General features: G+C 42.4%; 1 protein-coding gene across 1 annotated transcript; it reads right to left on the bottom strand.

Annotated features, from left to right (window-relative positions):
• Window positions 1-13,037: 13,037 nt before the first annotated feature.
• On the bottom strand, window positions 13,038-21,005 carry steap4 (STEAP family member 4). The gene is made up of 5 exons (XM_078427817.1): window positions 20,718-21,005; window positions 16,582-17,028; window positions 15,500-16,027; window positions 13,877-14,041; window positions 13,038-13,432 (listed from the first exon to the last, which is right to left on the bottom strand). Exons 1-5 carry the CDS (start codon window positions 20,724-20,726, stop codon window positions 13,187-13,189), a joined length of 1,395 nt encoding a protein of 464 aa, XP_078283943.1. The 5' UTR covers window positions 20,727-21,005; the 3' UTR covers window positions 13,038-13,186.
• Window positions 21,006-21,461: the final 456 nt, after the last annotated feature.

Here is a 21,461-nt window from a genome sequence, read left to right as displayed (position 1 = left end):
TCCAAACTGACCCAATATTTAAAGAAAATGAACTAGCCTCAGACGTCAGTGTGCTCTTTGCTCCACCTCTTTACTTCTGCCAGAACTTGAACTCTCCCACAAACCTGACCATATGCTATTTCAGCTTGTCTGTGTACAAACCCTGGAAAATGTCACATTCATCACCAAAGGTTTCTACACGTTTTCGCAGCTACTAATTCTACATTTAATTTACTCCTGATTAAATGACTAAACTACTGAAGTCCAATAATAACAAGAAGCGTGAGGTTCATTTAAGCGTTCTGCCAACATTTTTCTCAGTGAATTTGAATATGTTCATTAAAAGATAAAAAGGAAGAAAGATTTGTTTTACCAATTTGCCTGAATGGATATTTGCATTTAAAAATGAATTCGACCTGGTATTGGCTAATTTTATCCCTATTTTACTGGACATTTCAACTCATGAGATTTACTGACACATTTCATCATTTCTGTGGTGAATTAATGTACACTCTTACTTCCACAGGAAGATGCACTAGCAGTCGTATTTCTCTTATATCTAATTAGAGTCTTGGAGTAATAATCATAGTGATACAGTGTGGAAACAGGCCCTTCGGCCCAACTTGCCCACACCATTTATGAAACAGTTAGACAGGTACATGGATAGGACAGGTTTGGAGGGATATGGACCAAACGTGGGCAAGTGGGACGTGTAGCTGGGACATGTTTGGTCCACACAAAATGCTGGAGTAACTCAGCAGGACTGGCAACATCTCTGGAGAGAAGGAATGGGTGACGTTTTGGGTCGAAACTCTTCTTCAGGCCTTCTCTCCAGAGAAGCTGCCTGTCCCGCTGAGTTACCCCAGCATTTTGTATCTACCTTCGATTTAAACCAGCATCTGCAGTTCTTTCCTACATGTTTGGTCCAAATCCCTCCAAACCTGTCCTATCCATATACCTGTCTAACTGTTTCTTAAAAATCCCTGCCTCAACTACCTCCTCTGGCAGCTTATCCATAGACCCACCACCCTTTGTGTGAAAAAGTACCCCTCAGATTCCTATTATATCTTTTTCCCTTCACCTTAAACCTATGTCCTCAGGTTCATGATTCACCTACTCTGGGCAAAAGACTGTGCATCTACCTGATCAATTCCTCTCATTATTTTATACACCTCTATAAGATCAATTTGGTCGGCCGAGCTGAGCTGTTATTTGAATAGTTTGTTTACATTACTGTTGCCTATCCTGATGGCTGATTGCCAGATTATCCAGCCACATTTCTGAAGTTTCTGTTATTTTTCTTTTCTCCATGTCTCTTATTTTCTTTTCCTGTCGTATTATTCCATCACTTTGTTGTAATGCCACAGTGGATGGAATTCTTAACCTAAGAACAAGCTAGTTAGGTCAGCATTCCCTGATCTCATTAAAAATAGTGAATACCATAAAAATAAATTAACCCCTAGCTCTTTTACTATGGTGGGATTATTGTTGCTTGCAAAATAAATACTTTATCCTGTCATTGTGCAAAGATAAGTCATACTGAAGTCCTTTCTTCATTTTCTTTTTTTTCTGAGTTGATTATGTTGATTTACTGGTGTTCCTAAATAATTTCTTGAGATCAGAGAGTGACTGCCTGGAATTTTGCTTGCGGCATTGAAAGGACATGTCTGTCTTTCTGGTGTTGTAGTCATCATGAGTTATTTTTTTACCATGATTAAGTAAGTTTCAGTGAGGCAAGACACACCATGCAATTTACCTCAAATTTTAAAACGATGGAAATAAAAGTTACCAATTGCGCATTCTTCTTGGTGGATGATGAAATGTGGTCTTTTCCATGTGGAGATATTGTACAATGTGTTCATTGAGACTTTCAATTCCAGTTAATTCACCAACTGCAATAATAATAAAAATAATCCCTTAAATGGTCCTTGAATGTAAATTGGATGTGCATTAACATCTAACTGATAGGGATGTTATCAGAAAAGATTGTATTGAAGAAGATAATGTTTGTTAAATACTAATCTGCTAAAAAGATTGCAAAATCTGATCAGGACGTTAAGATTCCTCCGTGGAGTTATAAAAAACACCAGTACAAAAGGAAGCTATTTCCCCATCATATTCATGCCAAATGCGATATAAACACAAATTCACATGATACAGGGATACATGATACAACTCTATTATGAAGCAGAACACAAAGTGCTGGCAACTCAGCAGATCAGGCAGCATCTATGGAGGGGATGGATAATTATAGACAATAGACAATAGGTGCAGGAGGAGGCCATTCGGCCCTTCGAGCCAGCACCGCCATTCAATGTGATCATGGCTGATCATTCTCAATCAGTACCCCGTTCCTGCCTTCTCCCCATACCCCCTGACTCTGCTATCCTTAAGAGCTCTATCTAGCTCTCAATTGATATTTGATTGATATTTCGGGAGGGGACCCTTCTTCAGACTCAATCTGAAGAAGCGTTCTGACTCGAAACATTGCTTATCCATTCCCCTCACAGATGCTGCCTGCTTGTGCAGCTGGAATCTTGAGAAAATGTCAGTAATAAATCTGAAACAGGGGAACCTGGATGTGATGGTTAAGAAAGCAATGGGAGTTTCTAATTATTGTCTGAAGCATAGAATTTAACAATGGGAAATCATGTAAAATTATACAAAACGCTGGACAGAGACAGAGTATTGTTTTGTGGTTCCCACATCACCAGTGGAGTGTGACCACATCCGAGAGGAAACAAGAGGGATTTACAGGATGTTGTTAAAGCTAAAGAATTCTGATTGTACAGGAAAATGTATTAGTTTAGATAGTTTTCTTTAGCAAGGAAAAAGCTGAGGAGAAATTTAATTGAGGTAGGGGTCGAGCTGCCTGTCCATGGGTGCGGGGGGAAGAGAGGGGAAGTTTTGTTGCCTCCATCACAGTGAGGGGGTGTTTGGAGTCACTGTGATGGATGTTTGTGTTGGGGTCGGGTGTCCTGTGCTTTTTTGCTGTGTCTTGTGACTGCTGAAATTTCGTTCGGTGTTGTGCCGAATGACAATAAAGTGTTGTTATGTTATGTTATAAAGTTAAAGGAAAGCCAGACAGAAAAGAAAAAACGTATTACCTTTTGCAAAGCATTCAGGAATAAAAAGGCATAGATTTAAGGTGATAGGTAAAAAAAGAGGAAACTTAAGGATTTTTATTCTCTGCAGAGTGGTGGGACTTGATAAACAGACTAAAAAGCATGGTAGAGGTAATAAAATATTGTCATGTTTAAAAGATATTTCATATGAGTCATGCAGCACAGATACATGCCCTTTGGCACAACTTGTCCAAGCTGACCAAAATGCTCCATTTCAGTTAATCCCATTTTCCTATGTTTGGCCCATATCCCTGTACCTGTGCATATGGACATAAGTTCACAAGTTCATAATTTGTGGGAGCAGAATTAAGCCATTCGGCCCATCAAGTCTATCCTGCCATTCAATCACGGCTGATCTATCTTTCCTCCTCAACCTCATTCTCTTGCCTTCTCCCCATAACCAGTGACAACCTTTCCAATCAAAGGTATTTATTCACAAAAAGCTGGAGTAACTCAGCAGGTCCGGCAGCATCTCAGGAGAGAAGGAATGGGCGAAGTTTCGGGTCGAGACCCTTCTTCAGACTGATGTCAGGGGGGCGGGACAAAGGAAGGATATAGGTGGAGACAGGAAGATAGAGGGAGATCTGGGATCGGGGAGGGGGAAGAGAGGGACACGTATTTTCTTATACTACCTTTCCAATCAAGAATCTGCCAATCTCACCTTAAAAATATCTATTAGACAATAGACAATAGGTGCAGGAGTAGGCCATTTGGCCCTTCGAGCCAGCACCACCATTCAATGTGATCATGGCTGATCATTCTCAATCAGTACCACGTTCCTGCCTTCTCCCCATACCCCCTGACTCCACTATCCTTAAGAGCTCTATCTAGCTCTCTCTTGAATGCATTCAGAGAATTGGCCTCCACTGCCTTCTGAGGCAGTGAATTCCACAGATTTACAACTCTCTGACTGAAAAAGTTTTTTCTCATCTCCGTTCTAAATGGCCTGCCCCTTATTCTTAAACTGTGGCCCCTGGTTCTGGACTCCCCCATCATTGGGAACATGTTTCATGCCTCTAACGTGTCCAACCCCTTAATAATCTTATATGTTTCGATAAGATCCCCTCTCATCCTTCTAAATTCCAGTGTATACAAGACTAGCCGCTCCAGTCTTTCAACATATGATAGTCCCACCATTCTGGGAATTAACCTAGTAAACCCACGCTGCACGCCTTCAACAGCAAGAATATCCTTCCTCAAATTTGGAGACCAAAACTGCACATAGTACACCAGGTGCAGTCTCACTAGGGCCCTGTACAACTGCAGAAGGACCTCTTTGCTCCAAAAATAGCTATTGACTTGACCTCCACAGTCTTCTGTGGCAATGAATTTGACCGATTCACCACCCTCTGACCAAAGAAATCACTTCTTTTCTTCTTTCTAAAGGTACGTCCTTTTATTCTGAGGCTATGGCCTCTGGTCCTAGATTCTACCACTGGTGGAACCATCCTCACCACATCCACTCTATCCATGCCTTTCACGATGCAGTAAATTTCAATTAGCTTCCCCTCATCCTTCTAATCTCCAACGAGTACAGGCCCAGAGCTGTCAAATGCTCATCATATGTTATGTCATCAGAAAAACAAAAGGGATCATTTTAATCTTTGAACACTGATGGGTTTGGTCATGCAGCAAATGGGAAAGGCTAAATTCTGAAACAATTTCGTTTTATTCAAATTTTTGTATTTAGGCCATGTTGACAATCCTTTAGTGCCTTTGAGAAAGGTGATGAGAAGTCTTGTTGAAACACTACAGTCCTTCTAGTGAAGGTACTCCCACAATAATGTTGAGCAGGAAATTCCAAGATTTAGACCCAATTATTATGAACAGCTGGGGATATATTTCCAAGTCAGGATGGTGGTTGTCGTGGAGAGAATCTACAGGTGGAGGTGTACCCAGGAACTTGTAGCTTTGTTCTTCTTGATGGTGCAGGTTGCTGGTTTGGGAAGTCCAGTCGTAGTCTGCTCATCTAACTGCAATTCATTTTGTGGATGTTACGCAAAGCATCAACTGTGGGTGGAATCAATGTTTCAGGTAACGGATGCAGTATCAATTAACTGGGTTAAATTGTTGAGACAGTATTGCGCTTCTTGAGAGTTGTTGGTGCTGCACACATCTAGGGAAGATGAACGGATTCCTCACACTCCAAACTGCTACATTTTAGATGGTGGAAAACCCTTTGGTTATGAGACATTTACCATGGTAAATCTGATCTCTGACCTTCGTTTATAGTCACAATTAATGTGGCGGCTCCATGTTGCGTGTTTAGTTATTATGACTGCCAGGTTATTGATGGTTGGTCTCAGGGTTGTGAGGATATATTGAGAGTCAAGAGATGATCGTTGACTTGCACATTTTATGGCATGGGTGTTTCCTCGTTGCTGCCATTGGCTTCAATTGTATCCGGGCTCTTTGATGTCACTCTTGGATTAAATGCTGCTTTGATGATAAAAGCTGCTACTCTGACCTCAGGTGTAGATACATCGAACATTTCCAGTTTTAAGAGTTGACCAAGGAGCAGGTGACAAATCCATTCTCAGAGCCTGAGGTTTTCTGCTTTTATTTTAACAATGATTCTCTTTAACCACAGTTGGCTTGGGGTTCAGGAAGCAGTCCAAGGCAAGTTGGCTGAATCCCAGTGTAAAGTCTCTTTAGTGTACTGACTTGTGGGGCAGGAGGAAGAAAAGAGTTTTCTCCAGACTCGATACACCCACGTTTCCAGTCAGAAGCATTTCCACATTTCCAGTCAGAAGCATTTAATTCACCTGGCTTCATCAAACATGCATGCAGGATTGTTTTGCAGGCAGAATATTATTTTTTCTTGTTATTTGTATTATTTATTTTATACAATATGTATTTTTTGCTTTCTATTTTTCATTTTATTTAGTACTGTTTATGACCTTTATTGTTATTATTGTTATTAATATTATTTAGTTTCAATTATTTTTGATATTTTAGTATTTTTATTTTTAAATTAATTTTTTCATTAATTTTAATTAGATGTTCCTTTGAAGGGATGCCTGAGGCAAGAAGATGCCTGTCAGGAACAATTTAATGGGATCATGAATTGGATGGTGATTTATCCTTTTACTGGTAACTGGTAACTGGCTACTGGTAACTGGCTACTGGTAACTGGCTACTGGTAACTGGCTACTGGTAACTGGTAACTGGCTACTGGTAACTGGCTACTGGTAACTTTCAGGAATTTTGTTTTGTATTTGTTATCACTCTGGAAATTCCACTTGGTCTAAACAGAGAAAGAATGTTCTCATCGTGAATATTAGTCAGCTGACCGACAGATGGTTCAGCTATAGGGTAATCTCCAAGAGGGCTGTCTTCAGGCTGCAGTACACAAGAGACTAGCAAGGAAACAGAAACAGATGTCAAGGCAGCCAGCAAAAGTGGGAACAGCTGTCAGTGGGGGAAAGGAGGGGAGGGCATTGTGCAGGACCCACAGTGGATAGTCGTAGAGCACTTCTCTGCATCAGAACTCATGTCCTGCCCTGTTTAACTGGAGAGACAGTCATTGCCCGATACCAGACGAAGCATTGCATCAGGGCAACAGCTGCTCTGTCTTAGCTTTCAGAGTCATTACTGACCTCATATCCCAAACTCCTTTTGGGCTACAACATGTGGCATCAGCAACCTCTTCTTAGGCAGCCCCTTGAGATTGAGGGAGACTACTTCCATTCCAGTTTTGTGGTTTCTGTGATGACCAATGTGGTAATTGTGGGATTCACCAATTCTCCTACAGATGTGCCAGGTTGTGGCCTATTTAAGTGACGTGGCACTTCATTGCTGTTTACACAAGGCCTCTGTGTAATCTTGCTGCAAAGTCACAAGATTCTCAGTCAAACAGGCTTTTCCACCGATATTGAACACTGAAAAAGTCTGGTCTACCCCAACAGCTGCTGACGACCTTCTACCGCTGCACCATAGAGAGCATCCTAACGCATGGAATCCCTGTGTGGTACCTCAGCTGCATGGAGGCAGAAAGGAAAGCTCTACAGCGGGTAGTCCATAGAGCTCAGAGGGCCATCGGAACACAGCTACCAGACTTGGAGGGCATCTACAACAAACGATGCCTCAGAAAAGCCACCAGCATCCACAAAGACTCTTCACACCCCTGCAACAGTCTGTTCGAACTCCTTCCATCGGGCAGACGATACAAGGCCTTCTACGCCCGCACCTCCAGACTCAGGAACAGCTTCATCCCCAGGGCCATAGCTGCTATGAACCGGTCCTGCTGAGCCGGATGGCCACAACGCATAGATCAACTTGCACTTTACCCTGTCCAAAACTGTTACAACTGTTCGTTTCGTTGGGTTGCTGCTGTCTAAATTACCTGAATTATTGCATCGTATGGGAGGCGCATTCCCAATCTCGTTGTACCCCTGGGTACAATGACAATAAAGATATATTGTATTGTATTGTATTGTATTGTATTGTATTTACGACCTATCACTTCTATAGTCTTCTTTGTACAAGACACTGGTGAGACCATATATGAAGTATTGTGTTGGGAGGAACTGCAGATGCTAATTTACAATTTAGATAAACACAAAATGCTGGAGTAGCTTAGCGGGTCAGGCAGCATTTTTGGAGAAAAGGAATAGATGAACCCTTCTTCAGACTGAGAGTCGGGGGGGAGGGAACCTAGAGGTATGAAAAGATTCAGAACAAATCAGAGCTGGCACCAACAACCAAGGAAAGTCCTGCCTGTTCCACTACCCCATCCTCATATCACTTCGTTATCACCTCTTCCACAGCCAATAATGAACTATTGTGGGCTCTACCTTCCTTATACATTGGCGAGACCAAATACAGGCTGGGCGATCATTTCGCGGAACACCTTTGCTCAGCCCGCCTGAACCTACTTGATCCAGGTTGCTGGACACTTTAATTCTCCTTCCCATTCCTACAGACCTTTCTGTCCTCGGTCTCCTCCATTGTCAGAGTGAGGCTAAACGCAAATTGGAGCAACAGCATCTCATATTTCGCTAGGGCAGCTTACAGCCCAGTGGCATGAATATTGATTTCTCTTACTTCATTCACTCTCTTTCTATCCCTCCCCCACCCAAGTCACACTAGCTTCTCATTTTCACCCCACAAACAGCTTTCCTTTATCATCATTACTTTTTTCCATATCTTTCATTGTTCTTTATCTCTCCACATCACCGTCTTTATCTCTCGTTTCCCTTATCCCTAACCAATCTGAAGAAGGGTATCGACATGAAACGTCACCCATTCCTTCTCTCCGGAGATGTTACTGAGTTACTCCAGCATTTTCTGTCTATCTTCGGTTTAAACCAGCATTTGCAGCTCCTTCTTGCACAACCTGATAACCGTGTTTACAGTTAATCTCCATAGCAACTAGTTTATCCTATCCTCCCCCACCCACTCTACAACTAAGAATCAACTTGTTTTCTTTCTCTCCTAGTTCTATTTAAGTGCCGAAATGTGTAGGAAGGAACTGCCGATGCTGGTTTAAATCGAAGATAGGCACAAAATGCTGGAGTAACTCAACGGGACAGGGTGCATCTCTGGAGAGAATGAATGGGTGACGTTTCTTCGTCCTGATCAGTCTGAAGAAGGGTCTTGACCCGAAACATCACCCATTCCTTCTCTCCAGAGATGCTGCCTGTCCCGCAGAGTTACTCCAGCAATTTGCATCTACCTTCGATTTAAACCAGCATATGCAGTTCATTCCTACACATTTTATCTGCTTTGCAATAGACAATAGACAATAGGTGCAGGTGTAGGTCATTCGGCCCTTCGAGCCAGCACCACCATTCAATGTGATCATGGCTGATCATTTTGAATCAGTATCCCATTCCTGCCTTCTCCCCATACCCCCTGACTCCACTATCTTTAAGAACTCTATCTAGCTCTCTCTTGAAAGCATCCAGAGAATTGGCCTCCACTGCCTTCTGAGGCAGAGAATTCCAAAGATCTACAACTCTCTGACTGAAAAAGATTTTCCTCATCTCTGTTCTAAATGGCCTACCCCTTATTCTTAAACTGTGGCTCCTGGTTCTGGACTGCCCCAACATTGGGAACATGTTTCCTGCCTCTAACGTGTCCAATCCCTTAATAATCTTATATGTTTCAATAAGATCCCCTCTCATCCTTCTAAGTTCCAGTGTATACAAGCCTAGTCGCTCCAGTCTTTCAATATATGACAGTCCCGCCATTCCGGGAATTAACCTAGGAAACCTACGCTGCACGCCCTCAATAGCAAGAATATCCTTCCTCAAATTTGGAGACCAAAACTGCACACAGTACTCCAGTGGCGGTCTCACTAGGGCCCTGTACAACTGCAGAAGGACCTCTGCTCCTATACTCAACTCCTCTTGTTATGAAGGCCAACATTCCATTGGCTTTCTTCACTGCCTGCTGTACCTGCATGCTTCCTTTCAGTGATTGATGCACGAGGACACCCAGATCTCGTTGTACGTCCCCATTTCCTATCTTGACACCATTCAGATAATATTCTGCCTTCCCATTCTTACCACCAAAGTGGATAACCTCACATTTAACCACATTAAACTGCATCTGCCATGCATCTGCCTACTCACACAACCTGTCCAAGTCACCCTGCAACCTCATAGCATCTTCCCACAGTTCACACTGCCACCCAGCTTTGTGTCATCTGCAAATTTGCTAATGTTACTTTTAATCCATTCATCCGTCATTAATGTATATTGCAAATAGCTGCGGTCCCAGCACCGAGCCTTGCGGTACCCCACTAGTCACTGCCTGCCATTCTGAAAGGGGCCCATTTATCCCCTAGCATTGCTCCTTATGGTGGAAACAGCTTTTTCCTCAAAGTTTTGAACATTTCGATTAACCTCCTTCATCTTTCCAGTTCTAAAAAGTAAAATCAGCGTCTCTGGTCTCCCTTCTGTAACTGAAGTATCTCAGTACTGGGAACATTCTAATAAATTGTCCCCATTCCTTCTTTAAGGCCCTAATGTCCCAGTACAGAATATAGTTCTTCAGTGGAGAACTAAACAATGATTTACAAAGATCATTCTTACTTTTGTGCTTCATGGTTCTATTTATGGAACCGAGGTTTGCATGGATATTTTTTAACTTGTTAGCAGCTTGTCCCATCACCTTTAAAGACGTATATGTGAATTCCCAGACCTTTGTATTTCTGTAATGCATGATCAGAAGATTTATCCATGATTACACACAACTACAAGTTATTGGGAAAGTCATCTTTATTTTTATTTATTTTTAAACTTTTGTTTTATTATAGCATCAAACATCTACAATTCAATAGATGGTATGTAGACCTCTAGTATTTATGGTCTGTATTGGAAATTCATGTGCTCTATGTGTTCTATCCACTAATGACAAATAATAGTGAATTGTGAGAGATGTATTGTGAGATACAGATATATGTATATTCCATGTATATATTTTCACTGCGTAAAGCTGTCTTGAAAGAAATAAGGAATAAGATCCAATAGGTGGATTGTATGGAACATGAATGAATGAATATGTTTATTGGCCAAGTATGCATATACAAGGAATGTGCCTTGGTGCTCCGCTCACAAATGACAACACAAACATACAGTTAATAATTAAGAATAAAGCATAACCACATCAAAACAATAAGGATACAACTTTACAGTCTAAACATGTGGGTGAAAATAAACCAGAGCAAAAAAGAGACTACAGACTTTGGTTATTTAGTAGAACTATCACTCGTGGAAAAAAGCTGTTTTTATGTCTGGCTGTGGCTGCTTTGACAGTCCGGAGTCGCCTTCCAGAGGGAAGTGGTTCGAAGAGTTTGTGCCCAGGGTGAGAGGGGTCAGAGGTGATCTTGCCCGCATGCTTCCTGGGTCCTTGCAGTGTACAGTTCGTCAATGGGGGGAAGGTTGCAGCCAACAACCTTCTCAGCTGTGCAAACGATCCGTTGCAGCCTCCGAACAGTCCAGAGTTCTTAATCCAAACTTACTTGATTTCTATACTCTTATAATTTATTGTAGGACATTTGTTTAAAAATTGAAACCCGTCTATGGAGAAATAAGCATTTTGCAAATAAATGGAATCCTTGTCGCTTATTGTAATCTTTCTATACTCTGCCCAGCAAAGCTACATACTGTGCTGTCTGGAGCAAAACCTGAACAGCTGCAAGAACTCAGCAGGTCAAGAAGCATCTGTGGCGGCAAGGAGGATTGACATTTCAGGTCGAGACCCTACATCTGGATTGAGAGTGTGGAGAGAAGATAGCCAGTATATTGAAGGAGCGAGTTGAGATTGGGGCTGGTGGTGATAGGTGGAAGCAGATGAGGGGAGGGATGATGAGCAAATGAACAAATGGGGAGTATTGAGACATAGGTGGAAACAGTCAGCGAGCTAAGATGGCAGATGGAACCAAGTAAGGGAGAGGGGAATGGTGGACCAAGGGAGAAGAAATCCAGTGGATAACTATATGGGTGAAAGGCAGATGGAAGCAGGTTGAGAGGGTAACTATGTGAACAAAGGAAGAGAACACAAACAAGATTCCTTTCCATTAGATCCATCTACACTTCACGCTGCCTCGGCAAGGTCAGCATCAAGGACCAGTCTTCCCCTGATCACTTCCTCTTCTCCCCTTACCTATCAGGCAGGGAGTAGAGAGATGTAAAAACGCATATCTCCAGATTCAGGGACAGTTTCTTCCCTGCTGTTATCAGCCTGACAAAAATTTTCATGTAGCTTCAATTGGGAATGGAACAGTCTCATTTTAGTTTGTGGTTCCGGTGTGAATATAATAAATGTGTTTGTTTTATTTCATGCTTTTTAGCATAGCTTTTGATTGGGTGTAGGCTCTATAGGTAGAAAATATTCAGCGCATGAAATAAAGTAAAATCCAATTTCTTGCCGCTGGTTTTGCAACCAAATATCATAACATTACTGTCATAATATTTAAGAGACGTTTGAACAGGTGCATGGATAGGATGGGACACCCCTTGTTCCGTATTAGGCTTGGGGGCGCTGTAGGCCCAGACGCTGTAGGGCCATACAGTGCAGGTCCGGACAGTGTAGTAGGAAAAAAAACTGCAGATGTTGGTTAAAATCTGTTCACCTTGCGGACAGTGTAGGCCCCAAGGCCCGGGCGCCGCCTAACGGAGGTTGCTTAGCAACCCGCCTCCCGGCCCGGGCGGCCGCCATTGGTGGAGTTGGGAGCATGTGGCCGCTGGCTGGAAGAGGGCACGTGGGGTGCGGGGCGGTGACATCACCTTGTCCTGTATTTGGGGGGCCATAGTTGGCACCCCTAGGGGTGGGCACTCTACCCAGGGTTGCCAACTTCCTCACTCCCAAATAAGGGACAAGATGATATCAGCGCCCCTCGCCCCACGTGAACTCACCCAATCAGCGGCCATGTGCTCCTGCTGCACCAATGACGGCCGCCCGGGCTGGAAGACGGGTTGCTATGCAGCCTCCGTAAGGTGGCGTTCGGGTCTCCGGATCTAGACTGTCCAGAGCTAAGATGTCGGAAACCTAGAGTGTCGGGACCTAAACTGTTGGGACCCACAGCGTCGTAATACCGTATTAGGCCCGGGGGGGCACTGTAGGTCCAGGCGCTGTAGGCCCCGACACTGTAGGACCCGACGCTGTAGGTCCCAACAGTTTTAGGTCCCGACACTCTAGGTTTCCGACATTTTAGCTCTGGACAGTCTAGGTATGGAGGCCCCGGCGCCGCCTTACGGAGGTTGCATAGCATCCCACCTCCCGGCCCCGGGCGTCCCCCATTGGTGGAGCGGGAGCAGGTGGCCGCTGGCTGGGTGATGTCACCCTTTGTCCCTTATTTGGTAGTGAGGAAGTTGGCAATATTTACGGGACAAACTAATTTAGCCCAAAATTTGGGATGTCCCGGCTAATACAGGATAGTTGGCAACCCTAATCTACCCCTCCCCCCCCTCCCCCTGCCACCCCCTCAATGGAAATCACAGAAATTTTACAGGCAAGTGGCAGAAACAGGGCATCATCTCTGCCGATTTGTCTTCAGCTTGACTGATCATTTCCTTGTCACTCAATAGAGGAAATCTTCATCCAAAGCTGCTTCAATGCAATGCCTTGTGAACTTACACTAGAGCCTGCTTGGTTTTTGGTATCCTCTCCCAGCCCTGCCTGATTCTGATGATCATTCTGTCTACACACGGGGTAATTTGAATCAGTTTTAGGACCAGTACAATGCAGGGAATTACAATGGCCAGCATGTATGCTTGTGGAAGCCCCCATTTGTACCGTTTTGATTGTAGAAATCTGTCCCAACCATAGAAAGCAGCATGTGCAGTACACAGTAGAAGGGTCACATGGCCCAACTTGGACTGTAAGACAACAGAGATATCATTTGGTTAATTTTAATTTATAACAGTATTTTTATGTCAAAAAATTACTTTATATTTCTGAGTATTTTCCAACATATAAAAGCAGTTGCTGCCGCACATTTAACTCCTCAACATTTAACTCCTCAACTCCTCAACATTGATGAACTCATTTCCAAATGAAAAAAAGAACTTACTAAATAATCTTGTGTTTTTGTGATTTTATACTCAGTAATATTTTTTCTTTATTAATTTTAAGGATCAGCATGAATATTTTAGCTGTATGGAATTCAAGTGAATTCGGTATGGGGAATTATTTGGAAAGTATATCTGCAGCAGATGAGTGAGTGGAATCTGCTTGATTATTAGCATGTTGCCTATTTTAAAATATCATCTGATGTGCAGATCAAAGTTACTCATTCAATGGAGATATATAGGAAATAATACCTGGACAAATCGGAACTCTCTCCAATTTACAGCATTGCTGACAGACGGAAAGGATGTGATGCCCAGAAGAACGTAAAGACCAAATCCCAACATTCCTAATGCAAAGTATACGTCAACACGCCAGGACAGCACTTTGCTTAGCTCCATCGTTTTATTCATCTTGGACTGCAGGGACAACATCAAAATAAGGGAGTGAAGACTGTGCCACATTTATTATGACCCCATGACAGAGAAGTATTGAAGCCTGCTGTAGTGGCAACTTCAATCCTCACGATAAAGTCCTTTCCGCTTACAACCATTTCACGGACGCTGGAGCTTCTCCGCCTCTGACCCCTATCTCTGCATTCCCAAATACACTCCTAATTCTGGCTCCTCCCAGTCCATATATGCCCATTAAGCCCATATATGTATTCATCTCACGACAACCCCAAAAATAATACAGCAGGATACAAAATAACATAATATGCGAAACAGCTAATAAACACAAATGGCTCCTACATCTGCATTCAGTCAGATGGTGATGGATTTGAACCTTAACTCCATTTACCAGCTTCAATCCTGGCCATTTGATCTCCTTATCGAAAAGAAAATCATCAGTATCTTAATTGCCCTTGCAACCCCTGCATTTTGGGTTTTAGAATTCCAGAATTCTGCTATCCTTTGTTTCCCAGTTTCCCACTGTTGAAATTTGAACATCGATGTTACCTATTAAAATGGATGATTATAGAAACTTACATGCTCATAAAACAAAATAATGTACATGAACATATTTAATGGAATAGTATCACATTGAGAAATATTTCCACACACTGTTCACCAGGAGACCCTACTTTGCTTTAGGCATTTACTCTGAACTCAAGCAATGGCCATCTTTGGCATTCTCATCAGTAAAAGGAAAAAGCATTTCCTTTTCTTATGGTTCTGCAAAGTAGAAACCAATGTGTTAATATTTATTTCCAGACTTATTATTAGCTTCACCCGGATTCGATCTTGACTATGGGTGCTATGTGTACGGAGTTTGTACATTCTCCCTGTGACCACTTGGGTTTTCCCTGGGTGCTCCAGTTTCCTCCCACAGTCCAAAGACATACAGGTTTGGAGGTTAATTGGCTCCGGTAAAACATTTAAATGATCCTTTGTGTGCAGGTAGTGTTAATGTATGGGGATTGCTGTTGGTGCAGATTCGGGGAGCCGACGGGTATCTCTAAACTAAACCTGAAATATTAACTCGATTTCTTGTTTCACAGATGCTATTCCTAGCTTTTTTAGACAATAGACAATAGACAATAGGTGCAGGAGGAGGCCATTCGGCCCGTTCGAACCAGCACCGCCATTCAATGTGATCATGGCTGATCATTCTCAATCAGTACCTCGTTCCTGCCTTCTCCTCATACCCCCTGACACCGCTATCCTTAAGAGCTCTATCCAACTCTCTCTTGAATGCATTCAGAGAATTGGCCTCCACTGCCTTCTGAGGCAGAGAATTCCACAGATGATTTGTTTTCATCTGAAAAATTTTATTTGCTAAATCTTTAAAATCTCTTAAAATTATTGAGAGAAAATCTCTTGCAGTATGTTGCAGTCCTTCAGATAGAGAAGAACACACATGGAAAATGTTCTTACCTCTTCAATCATAGAGTGTATCCAACGCCACCTAACCGATATTCTGGTTGGAATGATGAGCGTGTAGAGAACGTGTAGAAAAGCATAGGCAAGTGCCACAAGCCCCAGTTGTTTACGGCACAACATCCACCTGTCAAGCCAGGCAGGGAATCTCTTATACTTGGTCCCTCTGTGCAGCTGAATAAAAGCAGCAATCACACCTGGCAGGTAAACAAGACTAAGCAGGATGAGGGAGACATTTGGGAAGATGCGATTAGGAACTGAAATTGCAAGCTTGTAGGAAACATCGCTATTTTTTGTCACATATGGATGGATCACATCAATCACCACACAGTAAATGAAGAAGAATACCATGAGACCGAGTGCAATAGCAAGTGGCAGCCTCCACATTGGAAAGAGTTGCAGCGGGTAGTTCTCTATTTCTTTAGCTGCCTGAAGGGATCCCCGGTCTAAAGGAGTGAGGCCTAAACTCCTGGCAACATCCATCACCTGCTGTTTAGATTTATCATCATCGCCACATACAAAGACCTGAAACAAAGTACAATTATTTTCAGTACTAGTGAAATTATAGATGGTCCGTAAAATAAAGTATGGTTAATCTCGAAAAAAGATTGCTGATTCTCGTAGACAATAGACATCATGCCAACCATGGTCTTTTCACTGAAAATTATTATAAAAATGTAATTAATTGATCCATACAGACAACTCTCTTCCCATAATAAGGGCGGCACGGTAGCGCAGCGGTAGAGTTGCTGCTTTACAGCGAATGCAGCACCGGAGACTCAGGTTCGATCCTGACTACGGGTGCTGCACTGTAAGGAGTTTGTTCGTTCTCCCCGTGACCTGCGTGGGTTTTCTCCGAGATCTTCGGTTTCCTCCCACACTCCAAAGACGTACAGGTATGTAGGTTAATTGGCTGGGTAAAATGTAAAAATTGTCCCTAGTGGGTGTAGGATAGTGTTAATGTGCGGGGATCGCTGGGCGGCACGGACTTGGTGGGCCGAAAAGGCCTGTTTCCGGCTGTATATATATGATATGATATGATATGATATGATAATAAGTAGACATGTATGTGACCTTACCTGACTGTTGGCATCCAGGCTGCCTGACTGAAGGGCCCAGGCAGAAACTGTGTTAAACCCCTTCACCACAATAGCTTTTGGGAGCAGCTGAGACAGATACTGTGCATTGGACTCAGGGTATTGATTCATTCTGAGGTTGTTGCTCACATCCACCAGCACTTTTCCATCGAGCAAATTGGACAGAGCCAGGAGGAAATCATAGTTCTCCCTGTGAATCGCCAGGAAAATGATCTTGGATTCTTTCAGGGCTTCGTGGTGGGTAAGGACTTGAGCTCCACTTGGCAGCAGGGTGGAATTCTGTGGGTTTCGACTGCCAAATACCACTGGGTGACCTGACTGGAGCAGCATCATTCCCAAAGATCGGCCAAAGTCTCCAGTGCCAAAAATACAAATTGCCTCTCGCTTATGGTTATTTTCATCAACTGCAGCTTTTTCTGACATTTCCATCTGAAAAAAAAGAGAAATGTAGGTGTTATTGAATAATCTGAAAACATTTATTTTGCAATTGGCATTGAGAGGTTATTTAGTGCTGAAGTCACAATCTCGGCAAAGGGAAAAGCAGCAATTTTATTATAAATCTGCACAGACCCAGTGTGTCTCAACATTTGTTATCTTCCTTTTCTTCTGTGGTGTTACTCTATTCATTTCACTTCCTCTAGCAGAGATATGAAAAGGATATCATGAAATGTGATTTTAATTCCAAGGAACCGCAGATGCTGGTTTTCCAAGGAAAGACGCAAAATGCTGGAATAACTCAGTGGATCAGGCAGGATCCCTGGAGAATATAGATAGGAGACCTTTCAGATTGGAACCCTTCTTCAGTCTGAAGAAAGGTCCCGACCCGAAACGTCACCTATCCATATCTTCGAGGATGTGCCTGACCCGTGCAGTTATTCCAGCATTTTGCGTCTTGCCAGTAAGAGTAGTTGAGGCAGGTACAATATTAACATTTAAAAGATATTTGGACAAGTACGTGAAGAAGTAGGTTGAAGAGGGCAAGGCGCAGGCATCAGCAAGGCCTTTGTGTAGGAAGGAACTGCAGATGCTGGTTTACACTGAAGATAGACACAAAATGCTTGAGTAACTCAGCGGGACAGGCAGCACACTGGATAGAAAGGTTGAGACCCGAAAAATCACTCATTCCTTCTATCCAATGTTGCCTGCCCTACTGAATTATTCCAGCATTTTGGGTCATCCAGTCATAAGGAATAGAAGTAGAATTAGGCCATTTAGCCCATCAAGTCTACTCCGCCATTCAATCATGGCTGATCTATCTCTCCTTCCAAACCCCATTCTCCTGCGTTCTCCCCATAACCTCTGACACCTGTACTAATCAAGAATCTTTCTATCTCCGCCTTAAAAATATCCACTGCCTTGGCCTCCACAACCTTCTTTGGCAAAGAATTCCACAAATTCACCACCCTCTGACTAAAGGCATTTCTCCTCATCTTTTTCCCAAAAGAATGTTCTTTAATTCTGAGGCTATGACCACCAGTCTTAGACCCTCCCCCTAGTGGAAACATTCTCTCCACATCCACTCTATCCAAGCCTTTCACTAGTCTGCATGTTTCAATGAGGTCCTCTCTCATTCTTCTAAACTCCAGCAAGTACAGGCCCAGTGCAACAAACGCTCATCAGAGGTTAACCTACTCATTCCTGGGATCATTCGTATAAGTGTCTACCTTTGGTGTAAACCAGCATCTGCAGATCCTTCCTACACATTCGCTTTAACCCACCCAAGCATTAACAAAGAGGTTAGTGATATTAGTAACAGGTTAGATAGTTGTGCAATATTGGATGAAAAATGTTGTGACCAACATGCATCAGTCGAATCCCTGTGCCAGGCCAATATCCCCACAATGACATTGCTAGTTAAAGTTAACTGTCTCTAATTTGTAAACACAAATTGCTTGCACTTTAATTTGAGCTCAGTCATGGCAAAGGGATTACAAAGACAATTTCCAAAAGATGTTTTCAGAGATTCCTTGAAAAAAAAGAAACCTTATCTTTGGAGTTTTTGTCTCCTGCCATTCAAAATGGATGAACATTTGGGATAGGATTAAGAATCCTTGAATTACTTTTTCAGGAGCAATAAGAAGCTTTACAAAAATACAAAAGTGCATTACCTCTCATATTACTTATCCATCTGCCCCTCCCCCTTCCCCCTCAAACACTTCCTGTCCTATCTGTAGCCAAATATGTCGATCTCATATTAAACAATAGACAATAGACAATAGGTGCAGGAGTAGGCCATTCAGCCCTTCGAGCCAGCACCGCCATTCAATGCGATCATGGCTGATCACTCTCAATCAGTACCCCGTTCCTGCCTTCTCCCCATACCCCCTCACTCCGCTATCCTTAAGAGCTCTATCCAGCTCTCTCTTGAAAGCATCCAACGAACTGGCCTCCACTGCCTTCTGAGGCAGAGAATTCCACACCTTCACCACTCTCTGACTGAAAAAGTTCTTCCTCATCTCCGTTCTAAATGGCCTACCCCTTATTCTTAAACTGTGGCCCCTTGTTCTGGACTCCCCCAACATTGGGAACATGTTTCCTGCCTCTAATGTGTCCAATCCACTAATTATCTTATATGTTTCAATAAGATCCCCCCTCATCCTTCTAAATTCCAGTGTATACAAGCCTAATTGCTCCAGCCTTTCAACATACGACAGTCCCGCCATTCCGGGAATTAACCTAGTGAACCTACGCTGCACGCCCTCAATAGCAAGAATATCCTTCCTCAAATTTGGAGACCAAAACTGCACACAGTACTCCAGGTGCGGTCTCACCAGGGCCCGGTACAACTGTAGAAGGACCTCTTTGCTCCTATACTCAACTCCTCTTGTTATGAAGGCCAACATTCCATTGGCTTTCTTCACTGCCTGCTGTACCTGCATGTTTCCTTTCAGTGACTGATGCACTAGGACACCCATATCTCGTTGAACATCCCCTCTTCCTAACTTGGCACCATTCAGATAATAATCTGCCTTTCTATTCTTACTTCCAAAGTGTATAACCTCACACTTATCTACATTAAACTGCATCTGCCATGTATCCGCCCACTCACACAACCTGTCCAAGTCACCCTGCAGCCTTATAGCATCTTCCACACAATTCACACTACCCCCCAGCTTAGTATCATCTGCAAATTTGCTAATGGTACTTTTAATCTTTAATACTTTAATATTGGCCTCTTGGTTTCCTCAGAACCCACAGAACAGGGCAGAAGGAATGAATAGCCCAGGAAGATCACTTTATGAAGACTTTATGTAGATTGTCTATTTAATTCATCACATGTTATGCCACCTTATTATGCACAAATCCCAGCAGTATTTAATACATATGGTTAAACTTTTTATTGGTTCAAAATACTTTGATGTTGTGAAAAATTGGCATCTAAAAGTAATTTTCTTCTCTGCCATTACACAATAAATTGAGAGCACATGAGCAAAGAAGGATTTAGTAGAATGCAAAAGGCAAGGGGCTGCAGTCTGTAACAAAACGTACTTCTATGTAAAATAACGTTGTCTAGCTGAGCTTCTTGGAGCAGAATGAAGCAGAAATATGAAAACAATTTTACCTGCATGCATTACAAAGAAATTCCAATGCTCTAAGGTAAAACCGATTTAAATAAAACTTCCATTATGTTACCAAGTCCAGAACAATATATTATTATTCACCTTTCCAGTCAAAATAGTGCTGGAGTGTGCAATTGATTCTGATCTACATATATTAATCAATTCCTGCTTTCTTTAGATAGACAGCACTGAGATCTACAGCAAAACAGCAAGAGAGAGGGCAGAAAACTATGGCAAGTACTGCTCTGAAATTTCTGAACAATGACTGCCCGTTTCCAGAATTTAATATTGTGCCTCTCCCACCATCTATGCTTGAATGTGCCAGGTATCAACTTGAAAAAATACTCACAGGTTTTGGCAAATATTTCCGATTCTATCCTGCAACTAATTGCTGACTTAGAAATGCATAGAAAATGAGTAGATTGATTTAAAAGATTAAACTAACAAATTCCAATAGTTATTTATACTATTCTGTGACTATAGCATTAAAAACTAATACACAGAGAACAGCATCATTGATTATCAAAAGAAAGTTGTTCATGTAACATGTTTCATTACCTTTTTCATCTGTGTTGTTTCAAAACAGTCCGATTCACCACAAAAATAAAATCCTATACACCAGAAACCGTCATGAACTCGTTAGAATGTTACATGCTCTGTCTTCTGTGCAAGATCTGCTGCGCAAGATCAGCTGGCAGATTGTTCAGATCCGGCAGTCTTTTTAGTCTTTAAATAACAGATTGCGCAATTCTGGGTGGCAATTTGTTTTGGTTTAATTCCAAACCGTTCACTTCATACAGATTTCTCAAAAATTGTGGGGAAATCCCAATAGCTGCTGTGCTGTCAAACTGCTCTTTCCTGTCCATGTACTGCACACACTGATGGAACAGCATTCCACCAGTGTCGTCAATCACTCTCTGCAAAAAAACCAGCACTGCCAGCTGAAAACAGAATGTGTAACTTGTTATTGAAAAGTTTATTGTGCCAAGTTGAGGAACGCTACAAGTTATTCTCACTGACAGCAGCACGACAATTTGAAAATAATTTAGGTTTTTGATTGCAGGAACAAAATCATACAATATTTCAAATCTTAATTTATTTACAGCTTCTGAATGTGCCTGTAATTTATTTACAGGCACATGAGGTTGTAATTACGTTACTTGTAATATGCAACAGGGATCCTGTGCTTATGCAGAAAGTCAGAGATAGAGACAGAGGGAATGTTTTTTTTGCAGGAGGAGGCCATTCGGCCCTTTGAACCAGCACCGTCATTCAATGTGATCATGGCTGATCATTCTCAAT

Source organism: Rhinoraja longicauda, chromosome 2 (assembly GCF_053455715.1).
Source record: "Rhinoraja longicauda isolate Sanriku21f chromosome 2, sRhiLon1.1, whole genome shotgun sequence".
In the NCBI taxonomy this organism is placed as follows: domain Eukaryota; kingdom Metazoa; phylum Chordata; class Chondrichthyes; order Rajiformes; family Arhynchobatidae; genus Rhinoraja; species Rhinoraja longicauda.
The sequence above is the reverse complement of the archived record's forward strand: the minus strand, read 5'-3'. Positions and strand labels throughout refer to the sequence as shown.

Excerpts from the sequence above, each read along its gene's own strand:
- steap4 (XM_078427817.1), bottom strand. Across the intron at positions 16,028-16,581 it reads GCCTGGATGCCAACAGTCAG|GTCTTTGTATGTGGCGATGA; the intron begins GTAAGGTCACAT and ends ACTTTGTTTCAG. Across the intron at positions 13,433-13,876 it reads GAGAGTTCCGATTTGTCCAG|TCCAAGTTGGGCCATGTGAC; the intron begins GTATTATTTCCT and ends GTTGTCTTACAG.